A 16,717-nucleotide genomic window follows, 5' to 3' on the forward strand; every position below is an offset into this window, starting at 1 on the left:
GAGTCTCAACCACCCGCAACACAGTTGCATCACCGTTACTTCCACCACCATCTTCTTGTTCCTATCTTGCAATTTGTGTGAACCATTGCACGCCTCACGCCACACCACCGCTAGATCCAAAGGCAATGGTAATGCTTTCGTACTTCACTAATGGATCTTTGTTGCATTATTTTCCACTTTAGTAATCTCATTAGTAAGGAAGCTCTCATCCTACTACACACTAATGATCACGGGCTCTTTGAAATGGAGGAGGCCCCCAACAACAGGAACGCACTGGCCAGCCTCACAGAGGATGTCATTCTCGAGATCCTCCGCCGCCTCCCCGCCTACTCCTTGTTCTGCTGCAAATGTGTATGTTGCTCTTGGAACCGCCTCATCTCCGACAACCGTAAGGTGCTACCCCAGACTATGGCTGACTTCTTCTACGATGGCAAGAACGGCAAGCGAAATTTAACTAGCGTCACCGGTGAATGCTCCGACATGTCCTTATTGCCCTTCCTAAGGGACAATGTAGCTCTCTTAGATTGCTGCGATGGCCTTGTCCTATGCTTGTGCATTGAGGTTGTTGGATCCCACTATGTCGTCTGCAATCTGGCAACCAAGACTTTGTGAGTACTACCGCCTAGCATCCGTACTGTTGATCAGGCTCTATTGGGGTTTGATCCGACAACCTCCTAGCACTTCCATATGATTAAATTTGTGGAGGAGGAGGATGCTAAGTGCCTAGGTGTGGAGATCTACTCATCTGAAACCGTAGCATGGATCTATAAGGAATCTGAATGGGGCCAGGACATTGGTGATGTGATACGTTCAAGATCAGCAAGTGTGTTTCTTAATAGTTGTCTACACATTATGGGGTACTCTCTAATACTTGTTGATATGGATGAAAAGACATGGAGGAAAATTCCTAGACCTCGTGGTACTCTACCCTCCATCTATCAAGCTTAGGGTCACTTGTGTGTATGTACTGTTAGTAGTGTTGTTGGTCACAATATGTCCTAGCTTTTAGTCTGGATCCTTGAAGACTATGCTACTAATAAATGGACATTGAAGCATACTATCAGCACACTGAAGGTGTTTGGAAAGACTAATATTCAATTTGGTTATGTGGATTATGATTCGGTAAACACAGCGATTATAGTTCACCCAGAATGGAATTTGATTTTCTTTGTTGGGGAGGAAAGAACAATCACCGCGTATGACATGGACTGAAGAAAAGTTCATGTCATCCCTACTAGTGTCCATTGCTATGGTAGACGTAAAGTCCTGTCATGGTTCAAGAGCGGACCTTACTTTCTTCCTTATGTTCCCTTGTTCCTTGTTCTTGGAGTCATTAATGGAGTAGTGAGTAAAGCTACATTTGATGTATCTCTGTGTCATGACATGTTTAAATAGACCAATGTTGTTTGATTGTCTATGGCCATGTTAGTTTCATCTAGGATGGATGTTGTCATTATTGCAGCTAAACTAGTGTGCCATCTTTGTTGTGTTTGCAAATTGGTTTATTTCTCTAGCGCGAACAGTACGTTATGGTGGTGTTACAGCTCCCATCGCCGTTTCATACGGTGATTCAGCGTTAGTGTTACATCGCCCTCCTTTGAGAGTAGGAAGGCCCGCATGACAATGAAGAAGGAAGAAGCATTGTAGTAGTAGAATACTAATATTGATTTCTAATGTTATCGGTATATGGGAAATGCTGATGAGGGCACTCCAAAATACTACACAAAAATGATACCTCAAAAGCACTACAATGCACCTGCCATTGTACTACTGGGTTAGGCTACTAGTACTAATTAGTACACCTATGCTTGTGGAGTTGACTTCCATAGTCGTTTGGAGCGCGGAGCCGACTAAGATACACGTTATGGCCCAACATGTTATGCCTAGACCACACATCTTAACTGCTCCTTTCCAAACCAGGTGATTTGATTGGAACAATCAGCGCATCATATGTTATACATGTGTGAGGGTATTCGGGTAATAGATTATACGCCATGCACTCTGACTTCCCAAGTACTCATTATAGATGCACCTCATTGAGTACTGCTATAGATGCACTCCGCCAGATATTGCGCCTCATTGAGTACTGTTATAGATGAGGAAGAAATGTGGTAGTGAATCAAATGGTATGCGTCGTCTTCCCTTCTCTATCACCCGTGTGACTTGCGTGGGTGGCCATGGATGTCACACACCTTGACTATCACCTTCCCTACTGGTGTCGTATCATACTCTTGAGTACATGTCATCATTATGTCCAATTTTAGATGAGGATGATATGTGGCCGAGAACCAAATGTGCCAGGGAACCTGAACCGCAACATGTTCACGGACCTTGACTATTGCCTTCCCCGTGTGCGTCTTGTGGTGGGGCTATTTAAGCCAAGGTAATCTAGTTTAGGCCATCAGTTGTGCTCATTCCACACCTTCTTCCTCCAAGAATTGCCTTAGTTTTAAGGAAAGGAATCTTTTGAGCCTGTCATCCATCTTCATAGCCATGGTGCTCGTTCTTCAACTTCTCCAGCGGCAACACCGGCGATGGGATAAGGCCTTTAAGATTGGCTTTCTTTCGCATTTGGGGTGCAGCAATGGCAGCTTGTCTTAGGTGCTAGTGGATGTTTTGTGAAGATATAGGGAGGATCACTGGCTCTGTTATGTCTGGGGGTTCTTATTACACTTTGTAATCCTCCATCTCATGGTATTCCCATGGTGGGCTTCATCGGGCTGCTGAGGTGTTGCCATGGAAGATAGCTTCCTCTGTGACCCTCAGCCACTGTGCGTTGCCTCGAGGTATTTGGAGATTGGTGCATTGAGGTATACTCGATGGAGCTACCGGTGCCATGTATCAAAATTTGATGGCTAGGGGCACCGGGGTGATCCTCTCTTCCATTTCCACGGAGGAATCGGACATGCAGGCAGGTCTCCTCATGCTTTCTGCTGCAACCCTTGCCTACGGGTGGATGCAAGTGGAAGCTTTGTGAGGTGGGTGTCGCACCGGTTCTCTTCATCAAAGCAACCTACGACTACAACTCTATCATTTCAAACTCCACTCCATTCCCCATCTTGTGTGATGTTAATGGAAGTTTTGCGACGACACAGTCAAGTATAGGTTATTTTCAATACTTGATAGGTCTTTGTTATTGTACACCTAGTAGTATTCGATACATCTTTGTTATTGTACACCTTTCAAATGTAACACACTAGACTTATGAATAAAGATTTACTTTTTTAACAAAATGTTGCCTCATGTTGTTGTGGTACTTTTAACTGTATATCGTTTCATTCTTTAACATTTTCATTTTTAGACATATTATTTCTTTGATTGACTATTGCCTTTCCCACTCATGTCGTATCATATGTTGTACCATTGTATAAGTTGCTTATGTCATGCAACACACATTCCTATTTTTATTCTATGCATTAAGGAATTGTGAGTTACTATGTGTTAGATATATGGGCCAGGCGTACCCGCATTGCCCGTATATGTGACCATCACCAGGCTATTGGCCCAATAGCTGCCAAGAATTAGGCCCACAAGGGCTAACACGATTGACCAATGTGGAGATCAAGGCAACCCAAGACAGATGTATCTTGACGATAGCTAGGATCAATTTGTTGTGCATATCGTGTAACAAAGTAGGAATCCAATATGTTAGCCCGATCACCCTCTCTATAACCCTACCCCTTCTACCTATATAAAGGAGGGTAGGGACCTCGGGCTCAGGATCCATCTTCCACCATTCCAATCTACTACGTAGCTATCTAGGGGCAAGAGACCCTATAATTGAGCATACGAATACAAGAACAGTAGCACCACTAGAGTAGGGTTTAGCGCACCACCAGGGTTTAGCGCACCACCGCACCCCAAACCAGTATAAATCCTTATGTCTTGTGTGCTACCATCTGAATCCATCTACGCGATCTTGTTGCTAGGCATTGCCGAAGCTAAATCATCCGACACAATGAGACAATTTAAAAGGACAACCATTGTACATATAGTCTATTAAGTCGTCTTAAGTTATGGGGCACTACAAATAAAAATTGAAACAAAACAACAAAAAAAGCAAAAGTAAAAGCAACAGAAAATCAAAAGCTAACTAATTCTCTCACGCATGTAAAGAGTGAATTAGTAGTTTCTTATTCCAACTTCCTATACAAACAACTCAAATTTGCGGCGAAGCCTACAATCCTCGCTCCAATACACATCCCTTCCTTTCCATCTGTCTGCAATGCCGTGTCGCCTACACATGGAAGATCGCCTTGCACCTGTGCCGACAGCATTAGCCACTTCTTGCCCCACATTGTTTGGTGGATCACCTTGTCGGCTGCCAGCCCTGGTTGTGTAGCCACCTACTCATTGGTCTACCGTCGCCCATCATCGCCCATGATTCTTCCTCACCCTCGACCCGTCTTATGTACCGCCTAGTAGTGTCATCGTCGTCGGCATGCCATTGTGCCTATAGAGGAATATGATGACTAGATAGGCCACCACATTGTGCACGCCAACGGCGGTGTGGGTGAGATTGTCAAGGCATGGTCGGGGGCTATGGTATTCCTTGAATAGGATTGGTTTCCTGGTGAGGAAGCAAGCCTTTAGGCTACTGAGTTGGGTCAGGCTAGGAAGGAGGGCGTAGTAGTTGTTGACATCGTTCCACGACATCACCCCATGTCTACACTGGTCTAGTGTGATGTCTCAACCGATGGTGGGGTCACCACAGATGCAACAACTGGATGAGCAGGTTGCTCGTAGGCTACAGAGGTCGTCCATGGGCCACTCCAAGGTCATAGCAAGGTTGTCGGCGATCTCAATGGCTAGCTCAGTAGGGAGCGCTGTCAGCAGGTGTGGGGTGTCACCTCACCGCCATGATTGCCAGCGTCGATGTCATGTGAAGTGGAGCGTGACTAGGCCAACCGAGGGCTCATGTGATGATGTGGATGGAGCTATGGTGTGTGGACGGCGGTAAGCCAGAGGGCTAGAGAGGCAGAGCAGAGTGATCAACATACGTTGATTGAGGTGGTAGGGGAGGCGGCCGAGCAGGGGCTAAATACCCTCTATGAACTAGCATGGGAACTCGCAACGAGCCACGTGGAGCAGTCAATTTTCTCTGTCCAACTTCCAACGTCATTTTGGGAGAAGCGTGCTCCACTAAGATCGTGTGGGAGACATGGCCTTGCCTTAACTCCTGCTCTCGCTTGGTGCAATCGTATGGAAATCCAATGGGCAGGGTAGCAAATACGATTCCTTTCTAATCTCATTACACTTAAGGGGTGATCTATAGATAGTTTTAAAGGACAAATGAAGGGGTCATCTATAGATAGTCGGTAATCGTGCCTATTTAATGAAAATGAAAGTCCCACTGAGACTGGCCTTTAGATGAGTATGAAATGTGCAAGTGAATATAAACCGCCTCATTTTCCACTTCCAGCCATCACTCGTGACACGCGTGGGTGACCGCACAAGTCACGGATCTCGATGGATCCTTCCCCGCTTGCGTCATGAGGTGGGGCTATTTAAGTAAAGGTAAGGCGAGCCTCTTAAGCACAATCCAATCCCAACCTTCTTCCTCCCTTACCATCGAACAAACCAGAGAAACCCTTCAGTTGCTCCTAGTCTCCTATTGCCATGGCTACCCTAGTCCTCCATCGACTCCGGTGCCATTGGGAGAAGGCCTTCAAGATCAGCTTCCGCCATCACCTGGGCACAGCTATGTCCTCTTGTCCTGGGTGTTAGAGGATGTTTCACGAAGGTAGGGAGGAACACCTCCATGGTATGGTCCTACTACTGATCATAGTTTGCGGTTAGAGCATGCGGAATCGAAACCATGGAGAGCTTTCATTGGAGCAGGGCCCTGGCGTCGGTGGATCTTTTGGAGCTTTCAATGGATCAAGGGCCCGAGCATCATCTAGATTGCATTTGTGAGTCGAAGAAGTTTTGGCTCACGAATGCATTCTAGATGTGGGAATAGATATCCTCATTGCTATGCTTCTCCTCCTCCTCCCACTGCTCCTAGGGGGATGTTAGAGGAAGTTTTGTGAGGTTGTTCCCATCTTGATTCTCCTATGTAGTCGGGTATGGGTTACCCCCATACTCGTAAGGTTTTTGTTATTGTACATCTAGTAGTTTGCAGAATTTATCAATAACGAGTTCCTTTAATGACCTTTAGCCTGTTCGGCAGGCCATAAATGATCGTGGATTATTTACTGCTGGCTGGTTTGGTGTGAGAGAAAAATACTATTCTGGCTAGAAATTTATGATCATTTACGACCAAGCGAATAGGCTGCTTATTGTTGAATGCTTAACTAAGGTTTTTGTTATTGTACATCTAGTAGTTTACAGAATTTATCAATAAAGAGTTCCTTCAATGACCTTATTCTTGAATGCTTGACTTAGTTATAGTTTATTTTGTACTTAATCTAACATTTTTCTAATTACAATTGGGTAGAACAAGTGATAGTTTACAACCAGGTAGAATGAGTGACGCCCTCAACCAGGCAGCAGTTGCCACCATCCACGGCGACAGTGGCATAGTGGCACTTGGAACATTTTTGTAGGACCCATTCACCACCACCGGTAGCCTTCACCAATGCATACAGACGGTGAAAGGATCAAGATGCCCAAGAGGGGGGTGAATTGAGCTAATTCTAAATTTCTTTGCAATAATTAAGTCCTACGGTTAGCCCAATTAACCCCTTGTGCCTAGAAAGTGTTTCTATTGATCTACCGCACAAAAGTTTAGCAACCTATGTTCCAATCCTACTCTAGCATGGCAATTCTATGAATGTAAATGACATGAATTAAATTGCTCAAAGTAAATGCACAAAGTAAAGAGAGAAGGAGGAACACGGCAATGTTTTGCCGAGGTATCGGAGAGTCACCACTCCCCACTAGTCCTCGTTGGAGCACCTACGCAAGGGTGTAGCTACCCCTTGATCTGTGCAAGGATCAAGTGCCCTCTATGGGTTAATTCTTCAACACTTCGTCGTGGTGAATCACCCACAACCGCTCATAACTTGAGTTGGGTCATCCACAAGCTCCATCGGATGATCACCAAGCTCCTAATCACAACCAAGCCATCTAGGTGATGGCGATCACCAAGAGTAATGAGCACGAACTCTCACTTGACCACGACAAGCCTAATGAGAAGGGTAGATGCACACTTTGCTACTCTTGCTTTCACTAATGAGGGCTCTCTTTGGGATTCTCAAATCTCAATCACCTCACTAGGACCTTGCTCTTCTTGACACTCTTAAGGGTGTTTCTCAGCTGCTAGAATGAGCAAAAGTACCCCCCTCACATGAATGGAGGAAGTATTTATACACCCGTGTTCAAAACGAATCGTTATGTGCCTCTTCGGAGTGACCAGACGCTCCGGTCAGTTCACCTGCCTCTGTGTAGTTTAAGTTGTGACCGGACACTGGCCAGCATCCGGTCAGCACTGACTGGATGTGTTCGGTCACAAAAACTGCCCTCTGGAACCTTACTAATGTTGACCGGATGCTGGAACCCAGCGTCCGGTCACTTTGCTGTTAAGCGTCTGGTCAGCACTTACCGGACGCGTCCGATCAGGATTTTCCCTCTCTGGACCCTTACTAGAGTCGACTGGGCACTGGCACCCAGCATCCGGTCACTCACCTCTTAGCATCTAGTCGCGTCCAAACAACTTCACCTTGATCAAATGAACTAACCGGACTCTACGCCAGTGTCCGGTCATACCAGATCCAGCGTCCGATCAGCATTTGACCTTCCATTCACTTCCAACTCTCAATCATACATGAATGAAGTTTGCTCCAATTGATCTAAGGGCTTTTCAGGAGCTACCTAGTGCTAGATTTAGCAAGTGTGCACCACACCTAACTCACTAGACTCACCTAGGTCAAGCTACCTGTCCATACCCCCCTTAATAGTACAGCCAAAGGAAAAACAAAGTCCTAAACTACTCTAAGTGTCTCCTCAACACCAAACGACACTTAGAACTAGTCCATCCTTAACCTTGTCATCCATCCTTTGAAAACTGAAATGATTTCCATCATATGGGCATGACCACCATGATAGCCCAATCGATCTCCATTACCGTGACCTAACTTAATTGCCTCTACAAAACACATGTTAGTCATAGTAACCACATATTGTCATTAATCACCGAAACCCAACTAGGGGTCTAGATGCTTTCAATCTCCCCCTTTTTTGTGATTGATGACAATACCACCTCGAGTATGTGAAAGAGATGAGGTTTTTAACATGCTTGGTTCATATAAGCTTTTGTCAATAAGAACAAAAGAGTTAGGCAAGCTTATATGACCCAAGCCAACATAATGTACTCCAAAGATATGAAATAAGCATGAGTACAAGTAATAAAGCTCATTTGCATCAGAGTAAAAATGCGGAAGCAAAGCAAATGAGCGTAACACAGGTGATATGACATAAATAATTCAAAGTAGAGAGCGTGCATGTCACATATCACATAATATCACGATCACGTAGATATCACTATCACATAAATATGGTTCGATGCATCAAAGTAAACACACGAATGCATAATAGTGTATCACACATAAAAAGCCAAATGTAATAGATAAACTCCCCCTAAGTCTAACATACTCGATCCCTCTCCCCCTTTGGCGTCAAACACCAAAACCTAAGGGTCGGTCGATGGCGCTACAGCAGATGAGTTGGGCGCTAAGGTATGAGGAGCAAACTGGAACTATGTGCCATCATCATCTGACCCTAAGCTCTAAGCTGTCTGACCCTCTATAGCTAGAAGCGATGCTAAAGCGGTCTGGGTCAGATCAGGGACTGGTGCGGCCTAAGACTCTGCAGGTATGACTGTAGCAGGTGGCTCTGAGGATGCAATAGAAGAAGGGAGCATCTCTGTAGTCCTGGTAATAGGTGCAACTATGGAAGGACCTGGGACTTGTAGATATGGCGGAGTAGGCTGCCCTGTCAACTCACTGAAGGTAGCACCAAGGCTCCTGGAAACTATAGTATCTAGCACAAGCAGCAAGGAAGTCTGAGCCAGTGTGAAGCCCATCTAAAGAGGTGTGAACTACGGGGCTGGCACTAGTGAGGCAAACCATTAGGTACACCTACTCTGTAGGAGAAGGAAACTATGATGGTGGTTGTCCCTGACTCTAAAGCCCACCGGACTATAAAGCTAGAGTTGTAGAAGTGGTGGCAGGCTGGCCAATCTAGGGTGAAGGCTGTGGCGGTGGAGCCCCAATAGCTGTCACAACATGCTACATAAATCCAAAGAGCTACTATTGTATGAGGAGCTACTGCTGATGCATGGCCTGCTGCTGCTGTAGTATAGCGTGCTGCTGCTGCTGGATCACCTGCTGCTATCGTTAAAACTCATCCTGCCTAGTCTGGAACTATGTGAAAGTAGCAGCGGTCTCCTAGGCCTAGTGATCCTGATCCTGCCTCATCTGCTCAAGGATAGCAAGTAGAGCAGGGTCTATCTGTGGTGTAGGTGGAGTTGAACTAGAGCTACCGGCCTCATGGTCATGTCATCATGAAGGCATCTAAGGAATATCCTGGTAGTCATCATCTGAGCTATCACTGGGGTCACTCTCGACCATCCCCTCCTGCTGAGCATCTAGCTGCTCCTCCTCAGTAGCTGCTATGCCCCTGATGGTTTCATCTTGCTGGGCTACAGTCTCTGGCACCTCTAGATAATGGCATGGCTGGCTAGGTGTCCTCACTGCACTATGGCAGATCATCTGAGTCATGTTGTATGCAGGGAACTCTATAGTAGCACCACTATACTCTGCTAGCATCTTAGGTGGCCTCACAGTAACTACCCTATTGATCAAGAATGTAATCCAGTGAGCATATGACAGTTGCCTATCTCCTCAGCCTACTCTCCCTCCTAAGTCTACTCTATCTCCTCATCCTACTCTCCCTCCTGAGTCTGCTATGCTGGCTATGCCTGCTGCTGTGGCACCCCCTAAGACTTACTCTCATCAATAGCTACATGCCATCCTCTAACCATGACAGTCCCAGCTAGACCACCATGATGGTGCTCAACCTGCTCAAGTGTAGCCCTCTATGTTGGTGAAAGCTGATCTGCAATAACAACACCACTCCTAGCACCTCTTCTCTCTGCGTGCTCTACAGCCTCTACAACTGCGGCTGCTCTCGCTGTATCTGCATCAGGGTACTTGCGCTTCTTCGTTGCTAGCTTCTTCGTCGCCTTGCCTTTTGCATCTGTAGGCTGGCAAGGCAGGGCCTCGGATCCTCATCACTGGGACCTCCTTTGACATTCTTGACACGAGCCATCTGATGGATCTAAAAAGAACAACTACTGCTGACAAAGATCAACTGCCAACTGTCACTTCGGCTTGGCCTCGATCCATACTCGTGAGCTTAGCCTCGAGTTAACTGTCAACTGCCAATGAGACTTCAGAAGCACCGACTCGCTACACATTAGAATAGATCGGATATATGAATAATTACAATATATCTAGAGATACGAAACCCTAAGAAAGCAAGCAATAGATACAAAATTGGAATCAAGGGCTTGCTACCTAATGAACCAGCGATCCGAAAAGCAGAGGTACGACATGTGGGGAACCACCAGGAATCCTAGGGTTAGGGTTGCACTGGTCGGCGTGAATCAGCTGGCAGGAACATGCAATGTGGGCACTGGAGGCTCTGGTGAAGGGCTCGAGCATGGCGGTGCACGCAGGGCACGGCGGTGCAGGGTAGGTCGTGGTGGTGCATAGGGTTGTGTAGCACAGCAGGCGTGGGGAGTGGCACGAGCGCTGGAGCTTGTGGTGGCATGGGAAACGATGTTGGAAGCACAAGCTCGCGGCGGGGAACAGTGCGGCGCTAGGAGGATGGCACAGCTAGGGTTCAGGCGATGGAGTCACGGTAGAGGCACAGGCAGGAAGCACTGATGGCAGAGCGAAGTCGGCAGGTTAGGTCAGAGAAGCAGCGCGGCGGATTGGGTTATATGGTGCCCCCACCCCCGACGATGATGAATAAGAAAAGAATAGAGAGTTTGGAACCCACACGTTATCTACTGATCGGACGCTCTGTTGGTAACAACCGAACGCTGCCACCCAGAGTTCGGTTGACTCTAGAGAGGTCCAAAACCTCTGGAGCCACAACCGAACGCGTCTAGTGAACCCCGATCGGGCGCAGCTAGAGTTCGGTCCTCATTGCCTTGATCGTCTTCGCTTGATCAGATGCTAAACCACCATCTGACCAGACGCTGAACAATAGAGTCCAGTCACTCCATCGTAGCAGGTTCACCTCCTGTGAACAGACTGGATGCTGGACATCGAGTCCAGTGCAGCATCCGGTCACTCTTTTTCCAGCAAATCTTCAAAGTCTTTCGTGCTGCCTGTTCCCAATCAAGTCCCAACTTCAATAAGATCCAAATAAACACCAATTGGGACTGATGTGAGTGACCTCTCTTAAATCCTCAAATTTTTCAAAAATATTTTGCCTTAGGCTATAATTCTTTTTAAGAAAATAGGCAATAAGAGGGCAATTGAAGACAAACAACAAAGCAACATTCATGCATATGCAATGCAATACTTGAAAGTAAATCTAGTTGCTTGTCAAGTTTGATCCAAGGTTAAGCTTCTTCAAATGCTTTACGGCGGTTATCTTAACCATGTTAGACAAGCCCTATATGCATTACCAAAGATTAAACATGTTGTATATTACAATGCAATGCAAGGGACAACACAAGCTCAATTTTTAGTGAAGTTACTAAAGTCAAGCACATTTAGCTCATTCCGCAATCGACAAAAAGTCATCTCATCTAGCGGTTTAGTGAAGATATCCACCAATTGATCCTCGGTCCTTACATCTTCTAATGAAATATCATTCTTTGCAACATGATCTCTAAGAAAGTGATAGCGGATATCTATGTGCTTGGTGCGAGAGTGTTGAACCGGATTATTTGCGAGTTTTACCACATTTTCATTGTCGCACAAAAGAGGTACCTTTTCTAGAACTACACCATAGTCTGACAAGGTTTGTTTCATATAAAGTATTTGTGCACAACAAGCACCCATGGCAATGTATTCCGCTTCGACGCTGGACAAATACACACTATTTTGTTTCTTGGAGGACCAAGACACAAGTGATCTACCAAGCAAATGGCACCCTTCGGATGTGCTCTTTCTATCAACTTTGCAACCGGCATAATCTGAATCGGAATAGCCAACTCATTCAAATATAGCTCCTTTGGGATACCAAAGGCCAATACTTGGTGTATGCTTAAAATACCTAAGGATTCTTTTAACGGCAATCAAATGAGTTTTCTTAGGATTAGCTTGAAATCTAGCACACATACACACACGAAACATGATGTTGGGCCTAGATGCGGTTAAATATGACAAGCTACCAATCATAGAGCGGTAGAGAGTTTGATCAACCATGTTACCTCCCTCATCTAGGTCGAGATATCCATTAGTTGGCATTGGTGTCTTGATTGGCTTACATTCTCTATCTTGAATCTCTTGAGAAGATCATTGTATATTTCTCTTGAGAGATGAAAATCCCTTCTCTCGTTTGCTTGACTTGAAAACCAAGAAAGAATATAAGCTCTCTAATCATTGACATCTCGAACTCCTTCAACATCAATTCACCAAACTCATTGCAAGAATCTTCATTTGATGATCCAAAGATGATATCATCAACATACACTTGACAAATGAAGATATGTCCATCAAGCTTCTTGGTGAATAGTGTAGTGTCGACATTTCCCAATGGTGAAGCCCTTATCAATGAGGAAGTCTCGAAGCCGCTCATACCAAGCTCTTGGGGCTTGCTTAAGCCCATATAATGCCTTGGACAACCTATAAATATGATTAGGATATCTAGGGTCTTCCAACCCGGGAGGTTGATCAACATAGACTAGTTCATTAATAAAGCCATTTAAAAAAGCACTTTTCACATCCATTTGATATAGTTTCATTTCATGTTGTGATGCATATGCAAGGAGGATACGAATGGCTTCTAGTCTTGCAACCGGTGCAAAGGTCTCTCCAAAATCCAAACCTTCAACTTGAGAGAACTCCCTTTGCAACTAGTCTTGCTTTGTTCCTCACAACAACGCCTTGATCATCTTGCTTGTTGCGGAACACCCACTTTATTTCAATGACTCTTGCGCCTTGTGGTCAGTCTTCAAGAGTCCAAACTTCATTGCAGGGTGAAGTTGTTCAACTCTTCATGCATGGCATTTATCCAATCCAGATCTTGAAGGGCTTCTTCTACCTTAGTAGGCTCAAAGCAAGACACAAAAGAGTGATGTTCAATAAATGAAGCAAGCTTTTGAGATCGAGTCATTACTCCCTTTGATGGACTCCCTATGATGAGATCTTATGGATGAGCTTGTAGTAGAGGTGAATTTCTTCTATCAACCACTTGAGGGGGAGGTTGTGGAGCATCAACATCATGTGCTTGTGTCACAATTTGCTCATGGGAGACATGAGTGTCTTCATTTTCTACTCTCCTATCTTTTTCACCATCTTATGGCACACTTGATGAAGAAGGTGGATTGATCACTTGTACATCATCTTCATCATCATTAGGCTTGATGTCTCCAACTAGAATATTCTTCATGGCCTCCCTCAATGGTTCATCACCTACATCATCAAGATTCTCATGTGCTCCTTGGGAGCCGTTAGATTCATCAAATTCCACATCATATGTTTCTTCAACCAAGCCTGGTGGCATGATTAAATACTCTATATGCTTTGGACTTTGATAAGTAACCAATAAGAAAACCAATATCACAATGTCTTTGAAACTTCCCTAGGTGTTGCCGCTTCTTGTAGATGTAGCATTTGCAACCAAACACCCTAAAGGAGATGTCCGGCTTCTTCCCATTGAGCAACTCATAAGGTGTCTTGCCAAAGAAACTTTTGAAAGAATAGGCGGTTGGATGCATAGCATGCGGTGTTGATAGCTTCCACCCATAGAGCTTTGGGAGTGTTGTACTCATCAAGCATTAGTTCTAGCTAGTGTGATCAATGTCCGGTTCTTTCTCTCAACTACACCATTTTATTGAGGAGTATATGTTGCAGAGATCTCATGCTTGATCCCAACTTCATCACAATAGGCTTTTATATTTGTGTTGTCAAATTCTTTCCTATTGTCACTTCTTATCTTCTTGAGCTTCACTTCAAACTCATTTTGTGCTCTCTTGGCAAACTTCTTGAAGCAAGATGCAACTTCGGATTTGTCATGAAGGAAGAATACCCATGTGTATCTTGAATAGTCATCAACAATCACAAGACAATAAAGATTTCCTCCCAAACTCTTATATGTTGTTGGTCCAAATAAGTCCATGTGAAGGAGTTCTAGCACTCTTGTGGTTGACATAAAAGCTTTTGTTGGATCAGTGTTTGCAACTTGCTTGCCGGCTTGACATGCACTACAAAGCTTGTCCTTCTCAAACTTCATATCCTTCAACCCTCTCACCAAATCATTCTTCATTAGCTTCTTGAGTGAGCTCATCCCAACATGAGCAAGTCTTCTATGCCATAGCCACCCAAGTGTTGTTTTGGTGAATAGTCAAGTCTTCAAATTAGCATCTTTGGAGGTGAAGTCCACTAGATATAGGTTGTTGTATCTAAATCCTTTGAAATATCACTTGATCATCATCCTTCTTAGATACAACAACTTCCTTCTTGGTAAACAAGCATTGGAAGCCAAGATCACACAATTGTCCAATAGATAGCAAGTTGAAGCTTAATGAAGCAACATATAGCACATTTGAGATAGAATGATCATTTGATATTGCCACTTTGCCCAATCCTTTAACCTTGCCCTTTGAATTATCTCCAAATGTGATTCTTTCTTGTCCATCTACTTCTTCATCTAGTGAGGTGAACATACGAGGATTATTGGTCATATGTTGTGTGCAACCACTATCAATAACCCAATGACTTCCACCTGGTCTTGTAGTTCAACTACACATAAGAGATCAAGCTTTAGGAATCCAAACTTGTTGAGGGCCCTTCACCTTCTCAACAAGTGACTTTGCTATCCAAATTTTCTTATGCCTATTCTTGTTGGGAGGTCCTAAGAACATGACTTTCATCTTCCACTAGAATCATTTCTAAGCATGTAATGAGCATTGAAAACAAAAGGTCAGCATGCTTGGGCAAGGGTTGTGTGGTGGAGTTTGGCGCTCATGGGCAAAGTGGCCTTCTTGTCCACACTTAAAACATCTCTTTGACTTTGGCTTTGACTTGTGTTGTTGTTGACCTTGAGCCTTCTTCTCTTAGTTTGCCAAGTACCCAATGCCACTTCTATCCATTTTTATGACAGTGTTCATTAGTAGCTCACTTTGAAGATTCTTGCCTCTTGTGAACTTGCTCAATCTAATCTTGAGATGCTCTTTCTCCAATTTGAGCTTCTTGTTCTCTTCCTTGAGTGCATCATTATTTTTCTCTTCCTTGAGCTTCTTGTTCTCTTCTTTTAACTTCTCGTTCTCAAGAATCAAATCACCATCATGATCAAGAGTTTTTAGCACTATAGTGTTGGTGGTTTTGAGCTCTTCAAGATCTTTCTTTAGCTTTTCATTGTCATTCTTGAGCTTGACATACTCATCATAATTATCGGTCTCAACCACTTGCTTGCCCTTGCTACTAGAGCTTTGCTCAATTCTCTCAATGATCAAATCATCACATGATGTAGCTATATCAATCTTAACAACATCGTTAGTAGTATCATGTGGCTCATTGGATAAATATTCTTGAGCAATGACAAGATTATCATGATTAATCTTAAGAGTAGTATATTCTTCTTTTAGCATGTTGTGGCTAGTGATGAGCTCTTGTGTATCCTCTTAAGTTTATCATGTTTTTCTTTAAGCTATTTCTTAGAAGATTTGAGCTCCTTGAGTTTGGATGATAGCATCATTTGCTTCTCTAAGCTTAACACTAGCCTTTTTGGCTACATCATATTTAGCTAAAAGAGAATCAATCTTAGCTTCTAGCTTGTCATTCTTAGCTCTAGTCTTTCTAATGATCCTAGTATATTTGTTTAGCAATTTGACAAGTTCATCATATGAAGGTTATTCAAATTCATCATCATCACTATCACTATCACAATCATCATTGTTAGCATGATCATCACTACTACTATCATCATCATTTGATACCTTCGTTCACCCTTGGCCATAAGGCATAGGTGTGTAGAGGATGATAGCAGTGGTGTTGGGGAAGATGATGAAGAGTCAATCACAATGGCGGCCACCTTCTTATTATCACTATCATCATCGGATGAGCAACTTGATGAATCAATGTCCGTGAGCCAATCACCGACGATGTATGCCTTCCCACTTTTCTTCTTCTTGTGGAATTCCTTCTTCTTGCCATCCTTCTTCTTGTATGGCTTATTTTTCTTCTTCTCATCTTCTTCTTCATTACTTGAGTCATCTTTCTTGCCCTTGTACTTGTTCTTGTACTTGTCTTTCTTGGGCTTTATGCATTGGTGTGCTAGATGACCAAGTTCTCCACAATTGTAGCAATCCATCTCTGAGATTGGCTTCCTTCTAGAGCTAGTGAAGAACTTCTTTTTCTTTCCATTAAACTTGATGCCACTCTTGTTGAGCTTCTTTAGCATCTTGGTGGTTCTTCTCACCATGAGAGCAAGACTTGCATCATCTACTTCATCATCACTTGAGCTTTCATACTCAATTCTTGCTTTGCCCTTCTCTTGGCTAGCTTTGAATGCTAAGTCTTTTTCTTTCTTC

The 16,717-nt window shown here is 44.1% G+C and overlaps 1 protein-coding gene across 1 annotated transcript; it reads left to right on the forward strand.

The window, feature by feature from the left end:
* The first annotated feature begins 243 nt into the window (after nt 1-243).
* Nucleotides 244-612, forward strand: LOC136524006 (F-box protein At5g49610-like). The gene has a single exon (XM_066517497.1). It carries the CDS (start codon nt 244-246, stop codon nt 610-612), a length of 369 nt encoding a protein of 122 aa, XP_066373594.1.
* Nucleotides 613-16,717: the final 16,105 nt, after the last annotated feature.

This window comes from Miscanthus floridulus, chromosome 18, assembly GCF_019320115.1.
Source record: "Miscanthus floridulus cultivar M001 chromosome 18, ASM1932011v1, whole genome shotgun sequence".
Classification (NCBI taxonomy): Eukaryota; Viridiplantae; Streptophyta; class Magnoliopsida; order Poales; family Poaceae; genus Miscanthus; species Miscanthus floridulus.